We start from the raw sequence: 18,675 nt of genomic DNA, 5'->3' as shown, positions 1-18,675 counted from the left end.
GGATGCAAAAATAACTTTAAATCATGCAAACAAATCAGTTATAACCACCGAAGACGCTTCTGACGTGATCTTATTTCTCCTTAATTATTCGGTAACCAGGAAGACGCTTCACTAATTACTACCCTAATCGACTGACAACCGTAAGAGACGCTCTATAGGTTTAATGAGCCGACAGCATTAATATCTAGAGAAACCCGATTCAAAACCAATAAACTCTGACGCAGGATTATTGAATTAAGACTGCTTTTCCCTTGACCCTGATGTGTCAATTTACCACTAATCAAACCTAAACCACAATTACGGATGGCCGGTTCAATTGGCTATATAATTAATTCTAACCCAATAAATATTTGCAACTATCTAATGGATTAAAACAATTAATATCATTAAACATGGAGAATCGCAGATGCAAGCATAAAATAAAGTATAAAAACAATTAGATCTCACAGAATAATTTCGCTAGTGCTTTCTTAATCGTTGCCGGAATAAACGAATTTAGCTAGAAAACATAATTAAATAACACAAGAAATAAATAAATAAATTGCAAGGAAAAGATGAAAGAAATAAAACTTGAATTGAAAACGCCAAGGTTGCGCAAGGTTCTGCTCCAAAGCTCTGCCTCAAAATTGTCGTCTGATATGTGTGATATCTCTCCCTAAAAACTTAACCAATACTAATATATATATATATATATATAAGTTGAAAAAGTCTAAACCTAATTCTAATCAATTAAAGTGGCGCAGACCCACTTATTAATAACAAAACTAACCTAATCTGCTAAAGTGGCGTGAAAGGCCAAGGAAATTAACTAAAAGCAAAACTAATCTAACATAGTGGGCCCAAACTAACAAAATAAAGAAACAATAAGTGGCGCATGGCCCATTTAGCAATAAGCTAACAAAATCAAAGTGCAGCCCACTTCAATAATTCCAATCAGTTCGAATTTCAGCTTGTATTCTTCACAGCTCCGAGCTTCAAAATTCTTCTCAAAATCATGTCTTTTCTTCAAAACCTATTAAATACCATCAAAATTCATATAAGGCCAGAATCATATCCTAAAGATGATATTTAACACGAATTAAGCACAAGAATCATACTAAAATCCCCCAAATAAATGCGTATAAATACGCCCAATCAGCGAGATTGCAAAAGCACTTAAGAATTGCTTGACAACAAGCTACAGACTTTATTTCGTTATTGTCGCAAAAATCGGTTTTATTATTTGTTGTAACAATTGTTGAATCGATCGATTCGATTTGACGATGCGCTTGAGATTCATTCACCATTACTCCACTAATAACGAGGAAAAATAGGATTTGAATCATGATATTTAACTTTAGATCGAATTGAAGTATTTGAATGTTGAATGTTGTAAGTATTTATAATAACTAGCAGAAAGAACGTACGTTGTACGTGTAAGTAATGTTATTTTATTTAATAATCTATTATTTTAGAAAATCTATTAATTTATTACTTTCATTAGATAATTTATTGGATGAATATATTTATTTATAAGCCTTATCAGTAGCTATAGATATATATCACATAGATTTAGTGTAATATCTAATGAATAATAATATATTCTTATAAATATATAATACTGTAAAATAACCTTAAAATAAAATATGTAATAAATTAAATAGAATTCTAATGCGATAAGATTTTGGAATCCCCTTGATCGTTGGTTTAATTGATGAACTTCTTTTAGGGAAAAACGAATTGTGATGTATAAATGAGTTGGAGATAGAAGACAATGTCTAGGAGATCAAAGGAAAAGACTTCATTAAATTTTCAAGGTTCTCGAATATATGGAGAATCGAGATTTATAGTCAATATTAAGTTGTTGGTTTAGATTAATTGATTCAAAATGGTAGCAAATAACTTTAGGGATTAATTGATTCAAGATTTGATTGCAAATAACTTTAATATTTTTCAACTGTTTACTTTATTGAAAAAATGAGTGGATACTGGAAAGGATCATAAGACCCATAATAATGCTTTATTCTATGTCTATCACCTGAATAAGCATGAGTCATGATATCTCGCTCAAATGGTATTGTTGTCATTTTTACTTACAATTTGATTTGCATGTGGAGATCGAATTATATACTCGTTGATCTAAGTCCACATATTTGGGTATATGAAGTTCAACGTTATCCATTGACAAGCCTCCCTTTTTTCTTTTTATTATAATTTCTGGATTATTATACTTATGATGTTTTTTGAGCTTTCAATATATAGAAGAATAATCTTTCAATCTTCAAAAAACTTTTACATATGGATTGACCTCCGAAAATTTTGTGGCATTCTTCACTACTATTTAGGATATAATTTGTTCATTGTGTTCTCTACCTCGCTTCATGTTTCATAAACATAATTGAAATAAGCCAGGAGTTGAATCTTGTGGGATCAATTCCGAAAGATCATGATAAACCGTTCCTTGTGCTAAAAAATAGTAAATTCCTTCTCTTGCAAATGGAATAGACAATTGTATGAGCGGATATTTCTTCAAAAATCCATAGATTCTTGTGAACAATTCTTCAGGAATATCAAAAAAAAAGGAAGTATAACTTTTTCATTATCACAACAAAAAGTAGCCTCATATTGATATTTCGCAGCACCGCAATAAGTGCAATCGGAGCACAGCAATAAGTGCAATCGGACATACCTTTTTTAATTTATGTAGCACCGAACCTACAACTATAAACAATAGATTTAAATATAATAAATATTATTTAATGTATATCTATAAATAAATATTATTCTCAAAACATTGTATTACTTACTATTTTAGGTTAGAATGTTTTCTTTTCATTTCTTCGTGGGTATATCTATGCGGCTGTAATATCACGTATAATATTAAAAAACGATTAAGAAAAAAATTTCAACTCGTGTATAGGCAGATGGTTTGGCTATGCCTAAATTAACCTACTATAAAAAATAATATTCACGTATCATGCTATGTTGACATTATATTTTTTTTGGTGTTGTTGAAGAAAAATTTTTAGCTAAGGGTGAGCTTGATGTGAATGAAGAATTGCGAGTATTAGAATCAAGAAGAAAAATAATACAAAACTTGTAGAAATATATATGCTTAAATTAATAATAATTCAAAATTAATCAGAATTATATAGTTTGAAATAAGTTTGAATCAAAATATTGATAGGTTTTTCAAATTTTGAGACACAAAACGGTCATAATATATACAAAATAACCATGTAATTTTATTAATAATTATATGAATTGAGATTTTTTACATTAATTAGGTAACGACTCTATTGCATGCATGTGATTAGCATACAAACTTATATATCCGAAAAGAGTAAATTAGTATTTCACTAACTTACTTATGATGAAAGGGTAAATGGAAGAGGGAAGAAAGAAGAAAGTAGCAGTAATTTTGAAGAATTTGAACTTATTTAGAATTGTGATTAGTGTAGGATTCTTGTATGTTTATAATAATAATAATAATAATAATAATAATAATAATAATAATAATAATAATAATAATAATAATAATAATAATAATAATATGATATTACACCATTGCCCTTAAAATTGATTTAAAAATAGGGGCATAATAGGCAAATCAAATTTTGTAAAACAAGGCTCTTTTATAATAGGTATAGATATAGATTTGTCGAAATTAGATGGTTGGATGCGTTTCAGTTCAAATTAATTCTCTTAGTTGAAACCCACAAAACATATATACATTGTTTTAATATCATATGAGCAAGCACCACATTTATATGTAACCCTAAATTGATAATTAAATTGGTCTGCTTAATTTAATGATCTATTAGTGTGGAAATATAATTAGTTTAATAATAACTATAATTAAATGGTAAATTAATGAAATTAATAAACTGTTTATTTAAGGTTAATTAATATTGACTTTTCGCTCTATTGTATATTTTAAATTAAATTGAACTATACATATTACTTTAAACCATTTATTGTTAGGAAAATCAAGAGGGTACATGGATCATGGTACAAGAAGCTCTGAAAAACAAAAAATTATAAAGGCCATCCATTATGATATAGTTTGACTTTTTTTTTTCTCATAACATTAAAACAATAATATACAAATATATGTGATGCTCACAATTGTGAATCCGATTTATATGTTAAAATAATGCTCACAACCGCTCACTTAGTTAATTAACATCTCATTCCCAAATTAATCAGCAACCGGAATCATAATTAAGTCCATTAATCACAATTCTTCTTCGTCTTCGTCTCTGTCTTTGTCTTCATCTTCGTCTTCGTCTTCGTCTTCGTCTTTGTATGGACCACGAGAGAGTAGGGATGGAAATAACATCTAACCACGACTTGACTCAAAACCCACACCAATCAACACTCTCATGTCAAGCAAGTCTTGTACGTTATATTTGTGTATATATATATTTGTGTGTATATATATGATGATTATTGGATGCAGTTATTTTCATTATCATAATACAATCACAATTTGCAGCCATGGAGAAAAAGCTTCATTGCATTTTGCTGTATGCATTCCTAATTACCATAACCTTCCCAATGCTTTCTTCTGAAGCCAAAGCCAAACAACCTCTGAGCCTTGCAACTGATCAAACTGCCCTTCTTTCACTCAAACAACACATTACCTCCGACCCTTCTCTTTTACTTGCAACTAATTGGACCAACTCGACCTCCGTCTGCACCTGGATTGGCGTCACTTGCAGCTTGCGCCACCACAGAGTATCTGCCTTGAATCTCTCCAACATGGCTCTCTCCGGCACCATTCCACCGCAGCTCGGAAACCTCTCCTTCCTCGTCTCCCTCGACCTCACCAACAACCTTTTCTATGGAGATTTGCCACAGGAACTGTCTCTCCTTCGCCGTTCGAAGTTCATATCTTTCCGACTCAACAACTTCACCGGAGACATCCCTCCGATGTTGGGTCAGTTACCAAAATTAGAGTACTTGAATTTACGCAGCAACAACTTCATAGGTTCCATCCCAAAATCGCTCTCAAACCTCACAAACCTACAATTTCTTTCCTTATCTAACAATTCTCTAAGTGGTGAAATTCCAAAAGAGTTGGGAAGACTTCAAAGTCTACAAACTCTGTATGTTCAATTCAATCATTTGTCGGGTGCTATACCATCAGCCATAATCAACATCTCGACCCTTGTAGCTATAGCATTGAGTAACAATGAATTGAGTGGAAGTCTTCCAACAGACATGTGCAGTAATCTTCCATATCTTGCTGGGATTTATGTTTCTTCCAATCAGCTGAGTGGCGCGATTCCCTCAAATTTATCCCAATGTTCACGGCTTGAGGTGTTGAGCCTCTCTTATAACTCTTTTAGTACTGGGGAGATACCTTCAGAAATCGGCTACTTAACATCTCTTCAGTATTTAGCTCTTGGTGGTAACAATTTGAATGGTAGGGTTCAAGTTCTTATCACATAAATTTGTGTAAATGAGATTTTATTATTTTCATGACACTTTTTTTGCCAGGAATACTACCACATGAGATTGGCCATCTTCAGAGTCTGGTTACTTTTGCTGCTGAAGATAATGAGATTGCGGGCTCAATTGATTTCAATATTTTCATGAATATGTCTTCTCTGCAAAACATATATCTAAGGCGCAACAAATTCACGGGGAACCTTTCAAGGGATGTCGGGAATATTACAATGCTCACATTTTTAGACCTCTCGGAAAACCATTTTACAGGTACAACAGAGTAATTTTCATGTAAATTGGTCTGTTTAGCTACAATCATGTGTTTTTAGCTACAGTTTTGAAATCTCATGTTTTGCAGGGCTTATTCCCACTGAAATTAGCTACCATTTGGAAACATTAGTATTAGACTTGAACCCCTTGAGTGGTTCGATTCCACATGAGCTCTTTAACATTTCAACCCTTCGGTTTCTTTCACTTGTCGGCAATGCTCTGTCAGGGGTTCTTCCAACCCATTTATGCCATTCCTCTCCCTTTCTTGAAGGATTGTATCTTGGCAATAATTCCATCAGTGGAGCAATACCCAACTCCATCTCTAACTGTTCTCAACTCACAATTCTCTCACTTGCTAAAAACAAATTCAGTGGTTATATACCTACTCATCTCGGCAACCTAAGACTTCTTCAAAGTCTTCAACTGTCCAGCAACAATCTTACCCAGGCACCATCTTCTTCCTTCATTACTTCATTGACAAATTGCAGGTCTCTAACTCGTTTGTCAATTGGTGATAATCCTCTATACGGCATCATTCCTGCTTCTGTCGGGAACTTATCGTCCTCACTTCGAACATTCACTGCCGAGAACTGCAAATTCAGTGGTAGCATTCCTGTTGAAATAGGCAATCTAAGCAATTTGATGAAATTGGTGTTGTCAGCAAATGAGTTATCTGGTAATATTCCACTAACTATAAGTTATTTCCATGAACTTCAAGGATTATATGTGCATAAGATGTATTTCTTCATTGCCATGTTTTGTTTATGTATCCAGATTGTCTCTAAAGCAATATCTATGTTGACTTCTCAAACTTCCAGGTCCAATACCATCCACCATCGGAAATTTACCAAATTTATATTCATTACAACTCTCTTCCAATAAATTAAATGGTGAGCTTCCATTCTCCATCTGCAACTCGACATCCCTTGGTATTCTTCTACTCTCAAATAACAGTTTGGAAGGGTCAATTCCGCAATGCTTTCGAAACTTGAGCAAATCTTTGGTCATATTTCATTTAAATGCAAATCACTTTAGTGGCCCCATTCCATCAATATTTATGAGAGGGTGTATTCTTGAGTCCATCAATTTGAGTGGTAATAAATTGCAAGGAAATTTGCCTAAATCCTTAATCAATTGCAAAAGTCTTAAGGGCCTGGATGTTGGAAATAATAGAATACAAGACAAATTTCCGTTTTGGATGGAAGCTCTTCTTGAGCTTCGAGTGCTCGTCTTGAAGTCTAACAAGTTTGATGGTAACATGTCGCTGCCTTCACGAAGCAACCTTCCATTTCCTAAGTTGCAAGTTTTAGATATATCAGAGAACGAATTTGTGGGGTCTCTACCTCAAAAATATTTCAAGAATTTCAGAGCAATGATGGATGTGAAAGAAAATCAAACAAATCTAACACCAAGTGATGATGATGATGATGATCACACCTTTCGATATTATTTGGAGATGAGAAAAACAAATCTAACACCAAGTGATGATGATGATGGCACCTTTCAAAATTATTTGGAGATGAGAATCACCTTGAAAGGTATGAATCAAGTATTGAAGAAGAGACTGTTGAAAACCTTTACAACCATTGACTTTTCCTCCAATAAATTCTCTGGGAGTATTCCAGATTCCATGGGTAATCTGAATTCTCTGAGATACTTGAATTTGTCCCACAATAATCTCATGGGACACATACCTGCATCTCTTGGAAATATAAGTGTGCTTGAATCATTGGACGTATCATGGAACAAATTGGACGGAGGAATTCCAAGTGAATTGACGAGGTTGACATTTCTTGCGAAATTAAACCTTTCAATGAATGATCTCGTGGGGCAAATACCACAATCTACTCAGTTTTCCACATTTGAGAATGATTCATATGTCGGAAACTTGAGATTGTGTGGATTTCCGTTGACGAGAAAATGCAACGAGGAGAATGGGCAGCGGATGCAGCCAGAAGAACAAGATGATGAAGAAGATGAGTATGGATTTATCGATGGATTTGGGTGGAGAAGTGTGGTGATGGGATATGGAAGTGGAATCATAGTTGGAATTGGAATTGGTTGTTGGATTATTCGATTTGGAAGGCCAAGATGGTTGGTGGAATTCTTTTTTGGTGTTGGATATACATACAAGAAGAACAAGAAGAAGAAGAAGAAGACAAGGAAGAGAGCTACTCCAACACACAGGAGAAGTTGATTCAAGACAAATATATATTATGAGCTTTTCTTTCTTGCTTTTTTGTTCTTTTCCAGACTTCATATTGTTGTTTTATGATTGCTACTTGTGAGTTTGTGCTTTTGAGTTTATACAATGTTGTTTATGTTCAAAGTTTGCTAAGTTTTAATAATTGATTTATATATATATATGGTAATATGAAATAAGAGATGTTTCTACACTATATAATTTTCAATTAGTAGCAGTTTTAAATTTGATAATTACCTGGATGACGTCTCAAAAACTTCTTCATTGCATTTTTTGCATATTGCACTCTCATCAATTTTGGAGAAGGATGTGTTGCAATTTTTACAATAATCATACCATATTGTTACTTTATTTTCAACTTTGTCAATAATTCCCGTAAAGCAATACGAAACACCCTAATATATGATCAAAAAAAATATATTATAGAAATAGTCGATTATGTACTTTTGAAATGCATCATTAATTTATTTAAATGCCGTACTTCTGATAATAAATGTTGATTGTCTCTGAGATCTTTAAGAGTAACCACCTTTGCTTGTTCTATTTTTTTGTGTCATTGCTAATTTAGCAATTGCTAATGGATCATCAACATCAGAACACCTTCATATAATATTAAATGATATGTTAAAATGATTTGTTTCAAATATATAATTTATTTGTTTTTTGATACGTACGATTGCATCAGCTGAATCTCTTCGCATGTTGGTGTAATTTGCAAGATAGATCTCATTGTATTTTGTAAGAGTATACCACCTAAATAATATATATATATATATATATATATATATATATATATATTAAGTATATAGTAATTTACAAGTAAAAAAAGTAAGTACTCCCTCTGTCCGCCAAAAGTAGACCATTTTTACTATATTGGGCGTCCGCAAAGAGTAGACCACTTTCCTTTTTTGGAAATGGTCCCACCACCCACTTTAATCTTTTATCCTTACACTCTTTATTTACAAAAAAACCCACCTCAAATTCAATCTCAACCACACATCTCATAAAGTGGTGGGACCCTTTCTCCACTACATCAAAATCATCACCAATTTTATTAATTCTCGTGCCCAACCAAAGTGGTCTACTATTGGCGGACGGAGGGAGTATTATTTTAAGAAAATATATATTATTTGTTCGTTACCAAATTTCCTTTTCGCTACGACATTAGAAATCGCAATAGTTGGCTTCTGTCCAATTATTTGTTGAAGATCATCTCCTTCATTTTTCGCCATATCTTCCCATAAAGATGTTTCTACAATTTCATATCTGTGAGAAATGTTGAGTCAATTCAATTATAGTTGTTTTAGTAAGGTTATGAACAAATTACATTACATGAAACATCAAATAAAAATAACATATGCCTAAAATATAATATAGATGTGAATGATAAATAAAGAACTTACGTTTTGTTCATGATAGTTATGTTTCTCACAGCCTTGATCACTCCTTTGATAGGAATCTGTTGAGTTTTTTGTACTTGTACTAAAATTCCAGAAATATCTGTAACATTTTTATTTTGTTTTATCCATATAATTATATATTTATAGTTTAGTATGTTTATGTCAAAACCGGCCTTAATTAAGGATAATTAATCCGGGAAAACCATGACTGGGGAAGGGAAAATAAGAAGCGGGTTTAGAAAGGGGCGTATGAAAGAATACTCAAAGAACTTGAATACACGTGAAATATTCCTTAAAAAGGAAAAAGGCATAGTTCGCATAAAAAGGGTACTCAAAGAACTTGTATACGCGTTATATTCCTTAAAAGGAAAAAGGCATCGTTGGGGGCTTGGCTAAAACATTATCAGAGTTTGCAACGGAAGGCGTAACTGAAATAATCAGTGTTTACAGCGGAATGCATAACTGAGATACATGTATGAAGACATGTATCCTTTCTGAGCCTACTTTAAGTTCGACAAAAACTCCACTCAGCAACAACACTTCATCGCCCATCACAACTCAACCTGCACAAACATAAACATCGAAGGGCTAAGTACAAGAGTACTTAGTGGGCAGTTGCCAAGCATATAACATAACATCATTAACAATTTCACAATATCGCATAAGAGGCATGAGTTTCTTTCATATCCTTTGCTCATTAAACCTTTCCAAATTCATAAATAACATGAGCGCATTCTTCATCATCAACAATCATAAACAAGCATCGTGTCGTGGAGAAGGCCTTCCCCAACGAACACGGGCATCGCGCCGTGAAGGGGGCCTCCCTCAGCGGTCACGGCATCGTACTATAGAGGGAGGCCTCCCCCAATAGACGTTGTAACACTGGCATACTGGCATACTGGCATCGCGCCGCGAGAGAGGCCTCTCTCAGCGGACACGGGCATCGCGCCGTGAGGAAGGCCCTCCTCAGCGGACACGGCATCGTACTGTTGAGGGAGGCCTCCCCCAACAGACGCAAGCATCAAACATAAGCATAAACTTATCAGCGTAAAGCATTCAAGCGTAAATAAGCGTAATCAAGCGTAAATCACATAAGGCGTAAGTAGCATAAACAGCATAGCGTAAATCATTTAGCGTGAAGCATAATAAAGCTTAACTCAATTAGGCGTAATAAAGCATAACACACTTGAAGATCCAATTTGCATTTTTAAAGCATAACACTTGCATAGCATTTTATTTACGCGTAAGAAATTGCCCACCTGATAGCAAAGTTTTGCTAAGGTACTCTAACTCCTTGTGTAGTTCTTACTCTCGCGCTTGACCTTAATCACGAGAATATAAAATAAGACATTGCCTCGAGGAAAATTCTTAATTAATGAGAAAGCGTAATTTAACTATGCATGAATCTGGTATGCATGAACTAATACTCTGAGCGATAATCGGGAATTCTACTATTAATCCTCGTTAATAGATTTAGCTAATTCTCGTCTAGCGCGGTCGAATAAAACTGTGATTCTTCCTTCCTCATCGGAATATATTCTAGTCGTGAAATAAACCTCGCATTTGTACTTGATTGAAAAAGGACTAACTCGGCTTTAAACGAGGTGTGACCTTGTAGAAATTATCGGGCTTTTCGATAGAAACATCATTACTAGCGTAACCTCAAATAATTAATAGGCTCAAAAGAGAGTAGCTAATTAATTAAATAAACCAGTGGCTTTAAAGAAATAAATGATAATAGTTCGCTTTAAAGTCTGAAATCCAAAACAATAATTAATAAAGTGGGCGGCTCATTCACTGATAAATAATTGGGCTCCATCAAAATAATTACTGCAAGGCTTAACTTAAGAAGTAGCTTCAGCCCAAGTGATGATAGAAATTAATGTGGGCTGGAAAGAATAAATCTCAGTCCAATAGGCAATTTAATCGGCCCAAATGATGAATTAAACTGGCCCAACGAAATATAAATGGGATTAGAATAATAGCCCATCGTAAAATAAGCATCAGTCCAATCTTTAAAATAATTCAAGCCCAATAGAAATAATGGGAATGGCCATTTAAATTAAAGACTGGCCCATTTCGAATTTATTTGTGAAAGCCCAAGCAATTAAAATAAAATCAAGCCCAGCTTAAAATAATTCGGCCCACAATAAATTAAAAGGAAAAGCCCAATTACCTTAAAACAAGCTAAAAATTCGGCCCAACTTAAATAAAAAGAAGCCCAAATCTACACAAGCTCAAAATTTTCGGCCCAACTTAAAAAAATAAATTAGGCCCAAATTAAATTAAAATCAGAGGCCCATACAGTAATTAAAATCGGCCCAAAATTTATATAACTGAAGGCTGAACTATTAATTAAAATTGAGTCCATGTTAAATAAAAAGAGCAGTCCAGACTAATTAAAATCATTTAAACGAGCCCAACAAAAATAGCCCCAAAACTCAAGCCCAAACTGACTTAAGCCCATTCACTTTCCTTCTACATTTTCGGCCCAACAGAACAACTCAAGCCCAACATAAAATGCATCGGCCCAAATAACATAAGAAAATAGGCCCAACAATTAAATAAAAGAAAGCCCAAATGATTAAAAAAAAATAGGGTAAGCCCAAAACATAGCCCAATCTCTCTCTCTTTCTAAACTCTCGATCTCTCTCTCATTCTCAAGGGGGCCGCTCTTCCTTCTTCTTCAAAGCCGATCTCTCTCTCTCTCTGCCAAATTCTGGTCGGCTGCGCCTACTCCGGCCGTTCAGCCGTCATCTGCTCCGATCAGCTTCGATCGGCGACGCGTCAAACACCGGCGTTGCTCTCTCTCTTCATCGCAGAACCTAGCCGAGCCCTAACTCTGGAAATCATCGCCGCTGTCGCACCTCCGTCTGGAATCCGGCGAGCGGTCGTCGTCTGGGAGTGGCGCCGTCCAACTCCCGTCCTCCTATCCCTCTCCGACGTCGAGCCCTAGATTTCAGAAAAGGGAAGGACGCCGCTGTCGAGCGTCCGCGGTTGCTGCACTCGAGCCCCTGCTCGGCTCTGATCTGATCGGCGTCAGCTGCCTCCGGCGATTCTCTCCTCCGTCGACTGGAGTAAGAAGGCCTACGCCTCTTACCGCGTCGCTGCTGCCCCTGGACGCTGCTGCTGCGCACAAGTCTCAGCTCGTCGCCGGGCAGCTGCTGTTCGGGGCCCTGATGAGGTTGGGCGAGTTCGCCCTGTCCCGACCGTCGTCGTCGTCCCCGTCGGGCTGTCAGCCCTTCTTTCCGATGCAGGCAAGACGACGAGAGTTCGCCGTTTTCCTTCTTCGTTCCAGCAGTTGAGGTTCGGCCCTAACTCTTAGTATTTTTAAATGCAAAAGCAGCAAGATATGGTTTTTTTTTTTTTCTAGTTCAGTGCAGTCCGTAAATTAAACCTTTGGCTCCTATTGTCGTTTATGCTATAGATTGAAACTAGGCATCATGGTTTTGCTATGTGTCGTCAGAAATTCTCATTGTATTTGCCTTGTGTGAAAGTCATGGGTTGTTGATTCTATATGGATAAAAGATTATACCATTCGTCTCCTACTATGCTTTTCAAATAAACTGATCATATGCTTCATGGGAAATGAGGCGTGTAACAAAGAAGAAAGCATACCGATGTAAAAATACCTTGAATGTTCTTGTGTTTTTGGTTGGTTGCTCTGGAGTTCAATGGATAGAAACTGAAATAAATTGCTTATTTGCTTAACAATTGCAGGCTGAACTTATGAAGGAAATGGAGGGATTTAAGCCTAGGCTTACCTCTGGCAGCACAATGAATCTCCCTTTTCGTTTGATTGCCGATGCGCCAATGAAGAAAATGAGAGGAATGCTAGCTTAAAAAGAGATTATATGAGAAGGAGTTGTTGGTTGATGGGAGTTGATATTAAAAGAGGGCGGCTGAAGAGATGGGGAACAAGGGTGGTGGGCAGCACACTCATTTTCTTTCTCTCAACTTTAATGATTTTTATGGTAGTGGTGGGGAGGTAAGAGTGAGTGGAAATTGAAGGGGATTGGAGGCTGCTGCAGATTTTGCACAGCCCCACACATTTCATATCTCTCTATCTTCTTTTCTTTTATTGACTTTTCTTCCTTTGATTGTTAATACTTTAGTGAGTGGCAGTAAGTGGCCACGTAGAGTACAAAATCTTTGTGATATACTAGACGATTTTCCCCAAGCTGAGAACTAGCCTGTAATCTGTGAACTGTAAATAAAATACTGGCTTCTATTCTCTATCATCCGTTATTGTATCTGTTTGATATCTTTTTCCTTGCCTGCTAACTTGATAAACTATAATATAACTTAAATTAAATCCGTAGATTTAATCTGCTTTGCTGTCGGAATAAATCCTCGACTTCTAGTAGCACTAATAAAATATAACTGCTTCCGTTTCTCGATTAATAAATAACTTGACTTCGTTAAGTCAATTAAAAATAATAATTATTGAATAGCTCAATAATTCTCGTCGCGTTTTTCTCATGCATACAAAAGCATACGGCTAAAATAATACTCCATCTCTGATAAAAAAAAATCAGGACTATAAACTGAATTCATATATAACTGGTAACTGGGTTTCATTTACTGAAAGATGCGATATTAATTATCGCGATATCATATTAAATAAAAATAAAAATGCGGGTCATTACAGTTTATTAGAAGTAATATTTTGAAACTAATTTCACTTACCAAACTCTTCTTCCTTGTGAAGCTTTTGTTCCACATCGTTGAACTCCACAAAATTATATGGTATTTTATGCTCTATCTCGTCGAATGCTTCCTTATATCAGAGTACCTGTTGAGTATGAGCTCTTTTTCTCTATGGATGCTTGCATACATAGTATTAACGTTTCTAACCTCTCCATTAGAGATTAAATACGGTTTGTTGGATTCAAACTTTTTTCCAAATTTGCTTTTTTCATTATTGAACATTGTCACTCCAATTTGGACACCCTGCAAATTGTGTGATAAATATATAAATTGTAAAAATTAACATATATGTATTTAATATGTTATATGCGTAAATAATATGTATCATGGTAAAATAGAATCAAGTTTATAAGTTTGAACTAAATTTCTGACTTACCTCGTTGTCAACCATGATCAATTTTCATACTTTTGTGCTTAAATTAGGCCCACAATTAGGATTTATAGATTATGATTAAGTAGAGATTTTATTAAGACATATGCATAATGAGAGAAGTAAATAGCCTTAAGCTAAGGTGGAGCATAAATATTTGCAATTTGTAATTGTAAAATTCTGAAAATCAATTTATAGTATTATTTATATGATTAGTATGCTAAAGTTAATGGGTGGGAATGAAAAGAATGTTCTCTACTCATAGCGAATTATAATGTCATGATTGGAATAATATAACTTTAGAAGAATAAAATTATCCAAAAGTTTAATACTACAATTTATCAAATTAGTAAAATCAATTATAAACATTATAAAAATATAAAATATAAACATATTGATATGGCAACAAAACAATTACTATATCATTATATTTTATCAAAGCCTAACTTTCACAATTAAATTAATAAAGGCCATTCTACAAACCCAAAAATTTGCATAACTGATACATGTGTCCTGCAAATATAGGTATTTGGCTCAAATTTAATATTTATCATTGAAGCTTCTTGATGACATCTTAGTTTCAACTTTCAAGTGCAAAGTCACAGAGCTACTTTTTATTTAAGATTTAATTTAATTTATTTCCTTGTACTTAAGTTCGAAACCTACTCTTCATCCTTATTCTTCTATATATTAGCTCTTACTTTCTTCCTAGCACCACTTTAGAATTTTAAATTTTAATAGCACAACATATCCTCTAATAACAGAGAGCAAAGAAGAGGGAATCTCAATTTGAGCATGCTTCTGGAAACGCTCTTTCGAGAACTTGTGCCTCAATCAATGAGATCAAGAATTAGGCCAATATTTACGACAACACAAAACTTGAAAAATTTTACACTAAACTTCGAATGGAGAGAAATACATGCAGAAAGAAGCTAATGTTAAGGATTGCATGTCGACCTTTTTTCATATGCAAATTATTGTTTTTGTATCTATTTCTACTTTGTCCATGTATCGAACTGTCAAATGAACTATTCAAATTCTGAAGGACAAAACATGAAAATTTTTACACTAAACATTGAAGGCATTAAATGTGATCACAGATAATTCTATGCCACTAACATACTAAATGTATTAACCTTTCGACTTTAACAATGGAAACAAAATCCATTGCGTCTTTTGTGTAAATATCAATTAACTTTTGAGTTCATGTCCATCGCTTTGTTAGGCTCATAATAACTGATCGTGTGTAACTCATCTATCTCATATCACAAACTCCAATAAACAACATGGAATTTGTTAGGCTCATAATAACTGATCGTGTATAACTCATCTATCTCATATCACAAACTCCAATAAACAACATGGAATTAATGAGTAGCTAACCTGAATCTTTGACGGTGGTTGTAGTATGTTTTGCAGAATGAAGAAGCTGGATGTTTTGACTCATCTTCTCCGTTATGTCCTTGTGATCATTACGCAACTCTGTAATAGGAAAAACAAAGTGAGTAAAGAGAGAGCTTCTCCCTGCACTTCACATCAATTTGTTAACACTTAATAACACGTAACAAACAATAAAGCAAAGCACGAAAATCTCAAAATATATACTATTATATATATTCTATTTGGTATGTTATCTTGTCAACGTCGGTCCTGCGTGACCAGAAAAAGACTAAGAGCACAGGCGAAGCACGAATATCTGCTGAATTTGAGCGGCACTACTTTGTCGAAAGAGAAAAGCAATGAGAAATCAAGTAAATCAACTATGCAAAATAAAATTAACACATACCTTATTTCATGTTTCAAGAGAAACGAAACGCCACCAGAAGGCAAAAGAGGAGCTTTCCGTTGTTGTACCTGCCAACTACAACTACTCCGTTGGGATTCTAAGGCCTTTTCCGCCGGCAGTTATGCCACTTCGTATCGGACGGCGCATCGCGGTTTGATTAGATTAATGCGGTGGACGATCGGCTTTGGAAAATCAATGTAAGAGAAACTAAAAGTGAAGGTAGCTATGGGTTAGGGTTTGGCGATAAAGTTTTTATTTGTATAAGGAATTCATCTTCTCATTGATTAGATATTGATACTAATATTAATATTACTGTTACGATGTACAAAGAGGTTTGAATCAGATATATATCTATATATATATAGCAAACATAAAATTGTGACACCCAATTATTATCACATGGATATTTGCTGTTGGAGTATATATAGGAAATCATCTTCCCCTACTAAAGTGTAAGTAATACTCAATAATAATATTTCCTAATGCTACGAAACAATTAACTAATATTTATGTATGAATCCTTTTTTTTAAGGGAATACGGTGAAGGATAGGATTTCAAACAATAAAAAAACTACGAAACAATTAACTAATAGACCAATCAAAATAATAATATCTTCTTCTGTTAATCATCTCCTATGATAAGTGACTTGCTTTTCTGCCCAAAAGTCATTCGGATAATAACCTGGCTGAATTGGAAAGTGAAGGTGGTCTTGCTAAATCTGCATCTTCAAAATCATCTAGTCCGTCACTTAAGAATAACATAATAAGGTCGGTTATCTACTTGAACAAACATATAATTAGATCTGTTATTTTTTTTAAAATATTTTTATAATTTGAATGATTCATTCAGTCTTACCATCTGTGTGTTATGTAGCACCTTTTACGTATGTATACATTATAGAACCATTTAAATATAATGAATTGTTGCATCTATATATCTTGTATACTCATGAAACTTACATTCAACTATTCAAGGCTTCAAGCGAAAGTGCAACCTATCTATAACAGCGGTAAATCTCTCCTGAATTTTTCTCCGGCAAACACGAGCAAAATATGCGTACTGTTGTTGGAGGGGCTCTCGGTCGGAGGATTCCGGCAGGGGCTTGCGGCTGAGGATGGCAAAGATGCGTTCTTCGGTGGTCTTGGATGGTGAGAGAAACAATTAATGTGGGATTTTTCTTGAGTGTAGGCATGCGAAGAGAAACAAATAGGATTAGGAAAAAAGAGTGATCCAATCATATTTAGAGTTCAATTAGTATACAATATGTATTATAATAATAATATATATCGCTTGATTAATGTAGGATTCTTCTTCTTCTAATACAAAGAATTGTGACTAATATATATCGCTTAAGAATACAATTAAAGAATAATACAAAGAATTGTGACTAATATATATCGCTTAAGAATACAATTACAGAATTGTGAACCTTAAAGAATTCCGAGAAAAGCACAAACTGGAAGCGCACATAATTTCTTATATGACGGCACATTCATATGTAACCCCTCGACAAACATTCGAGTTTTTGATGACCAAAAATCATGCGAAATATACGGAAACCATGCACATCGTTTTTTACGACTTGCCGTCGGACTCTAGCATAATCGCCATGCTTATTTTCAACACTACAAAGAACCGGACATACCAATAATTGCCGGCAACGGAGAATGGAGGGCAGGCACGACTCGATACACTCATAGATTCAATTATTACCGGCAACGGAGGATGACAAACATCAGAACGCGGCGAGGATAGAGACATCCGTAGCTATTTTATTTATAAACACTCTTTAAATATATTTATTAGTATCGCTTAAGAATACAAAGAATTGTGATTAGTGTGGGCTTCTTCTATAATAATAATAATAATAATAACAATAATCACAATAAAATGATATTATATTATTGCCCTTAAAATAAATTAAAAAATAGGGACATAATAGGCAAATCAAATTTTGTAAAACAAGGCTCTTTTATAATAGGTATAGATAATTAGTAATGAGAATATTATAATTAGAACCAGCGAATCACAAATTATAATCACATTTTCCACTGAAAATGTTGCGGAACTTGAAGCTTAGCTTAGCTGCAGTAATGGAATCGATCACCATGAGACTATCCTTTATCGCCTTCGCCAATTCCTGTGGTGTCTTAGGCCTCGACTACTTGAAGAACGAGAACGATGTTATGATGATTCATGAAATCACGAAATAGTACTTCGATAATCGAAGAGAAAACGACATTGTGATGATTCAGTCGTTGGCGATGGCGACGACATCTATAATATCTGACGAGGCTCTGCATGTGAAGAGAGAAAGAGATAGAGATAGAGACAAAGGGGCTATACAAATTTGAGTTGGGCTATATAAATAAATTAAGAAATATTTGGAATGAGGCTATATGAATTTGAGATTGAACATATGTTTTTTTAATTTAACTTTTATGACTTATGATTCATTATAAATTCTAAACGGTGGCTATAAGGGTATAATAGTATAATCAT

At 34.5% G+C, this 18,675-nt stretch overlaps 1 protein-coding gene and 3 long non-coding RNA genes across 4 annotated transcripts; 2 read left to right on the top strand and 2 right to left on the bottom strand.

The window, feature by feature from the left end:
• The first annotated feature begins 4,479 nt into the window (after window positions 1–4,479).
• LOC131015757 (receptor-like protein 43) lies at window positions 4,480–8,020 on the top strand. The gene is made up of 4 exons (XM_057944182.1): window positions 4,480–5,410; window positions 5,485–5,703; window positions 5,792–6,379; window positions 6,522–8,020. Exons 1-4 carry the CDS (start codon window positions 4,480–4,482, stop codon window positions 7,898–7,900), a joined length of 3,117 nt encoding a protein of 1,038 aa, XP_057800165.1. The 3' UTR covers window positions 7,901–8,020.
• A 3,661-nt stretch (window positions 8,021–11,681) lies between these two features.
• Window positions 11,682–13,210, bottom strand: LOC131017016 (uncharacterized). The gene is made up of 2 exons (XR_009099325.1): window positions 13,071–13,210; window positions 11,682–12,991 (listed from the first exon to the last, which is right to left on the bottom strand). It is a non-coding gene; the product is annotated as an uncharacterized LOC131017016 (long non-coding RNA).
• On the top strand, window positions 12,473–13,565 carry LOC131017050 (uncharacterized). The gene is made up of 2 exons (XR_009099366.1): window positions 12,473–12,612; window positions 13,027–13,565. It is a non-coding gene; the product is annotated as an uncharacterized LOC131017050 (long non-coding RNA).
• A 2,054-nt stretch (window positions 13,566–15,619) lies between these two features.
• On the bottom strand, window positions 15,620–17,962 carry LOC131017060 (uncharacterized). The gene is made up of 3 exons (XR_009099377.1): window positions 17,819–17,962; window positions 16,173–17,350; window positions 15,620–15,868 (listed from the first exon to the last, which is right to left on the bottom strand). It is a non-coding gene; the product is annotated as an uncharacterized LOC131017060 (long non-coding RNA).
• Between the last annotated feature and the right edge of the window lie 713 nt (window positions 17,963–18,675).

Source organism: Salvia miltiorrhiza, chromosome 3 (genome assembly GCF_028751815.1).
Source record: "Salvia miltiorrhiza cultivar Shanhuang (shh) chromosome 3, IMPLAD_Smil_shh, whole genome shotgun sequence".
In the NCBI taxonomy this organism is placed as follows: domain Eukaryota; kingdom Viridiplantae; phylum Streptophyta; class Magnoliopsida; order Lamiales; family Lamiaceae; genus Salvia; species Salvia miltiorrhiza.
This window is presented reverse-complemented; position numbering and strand designations above follow the sequence as displayed.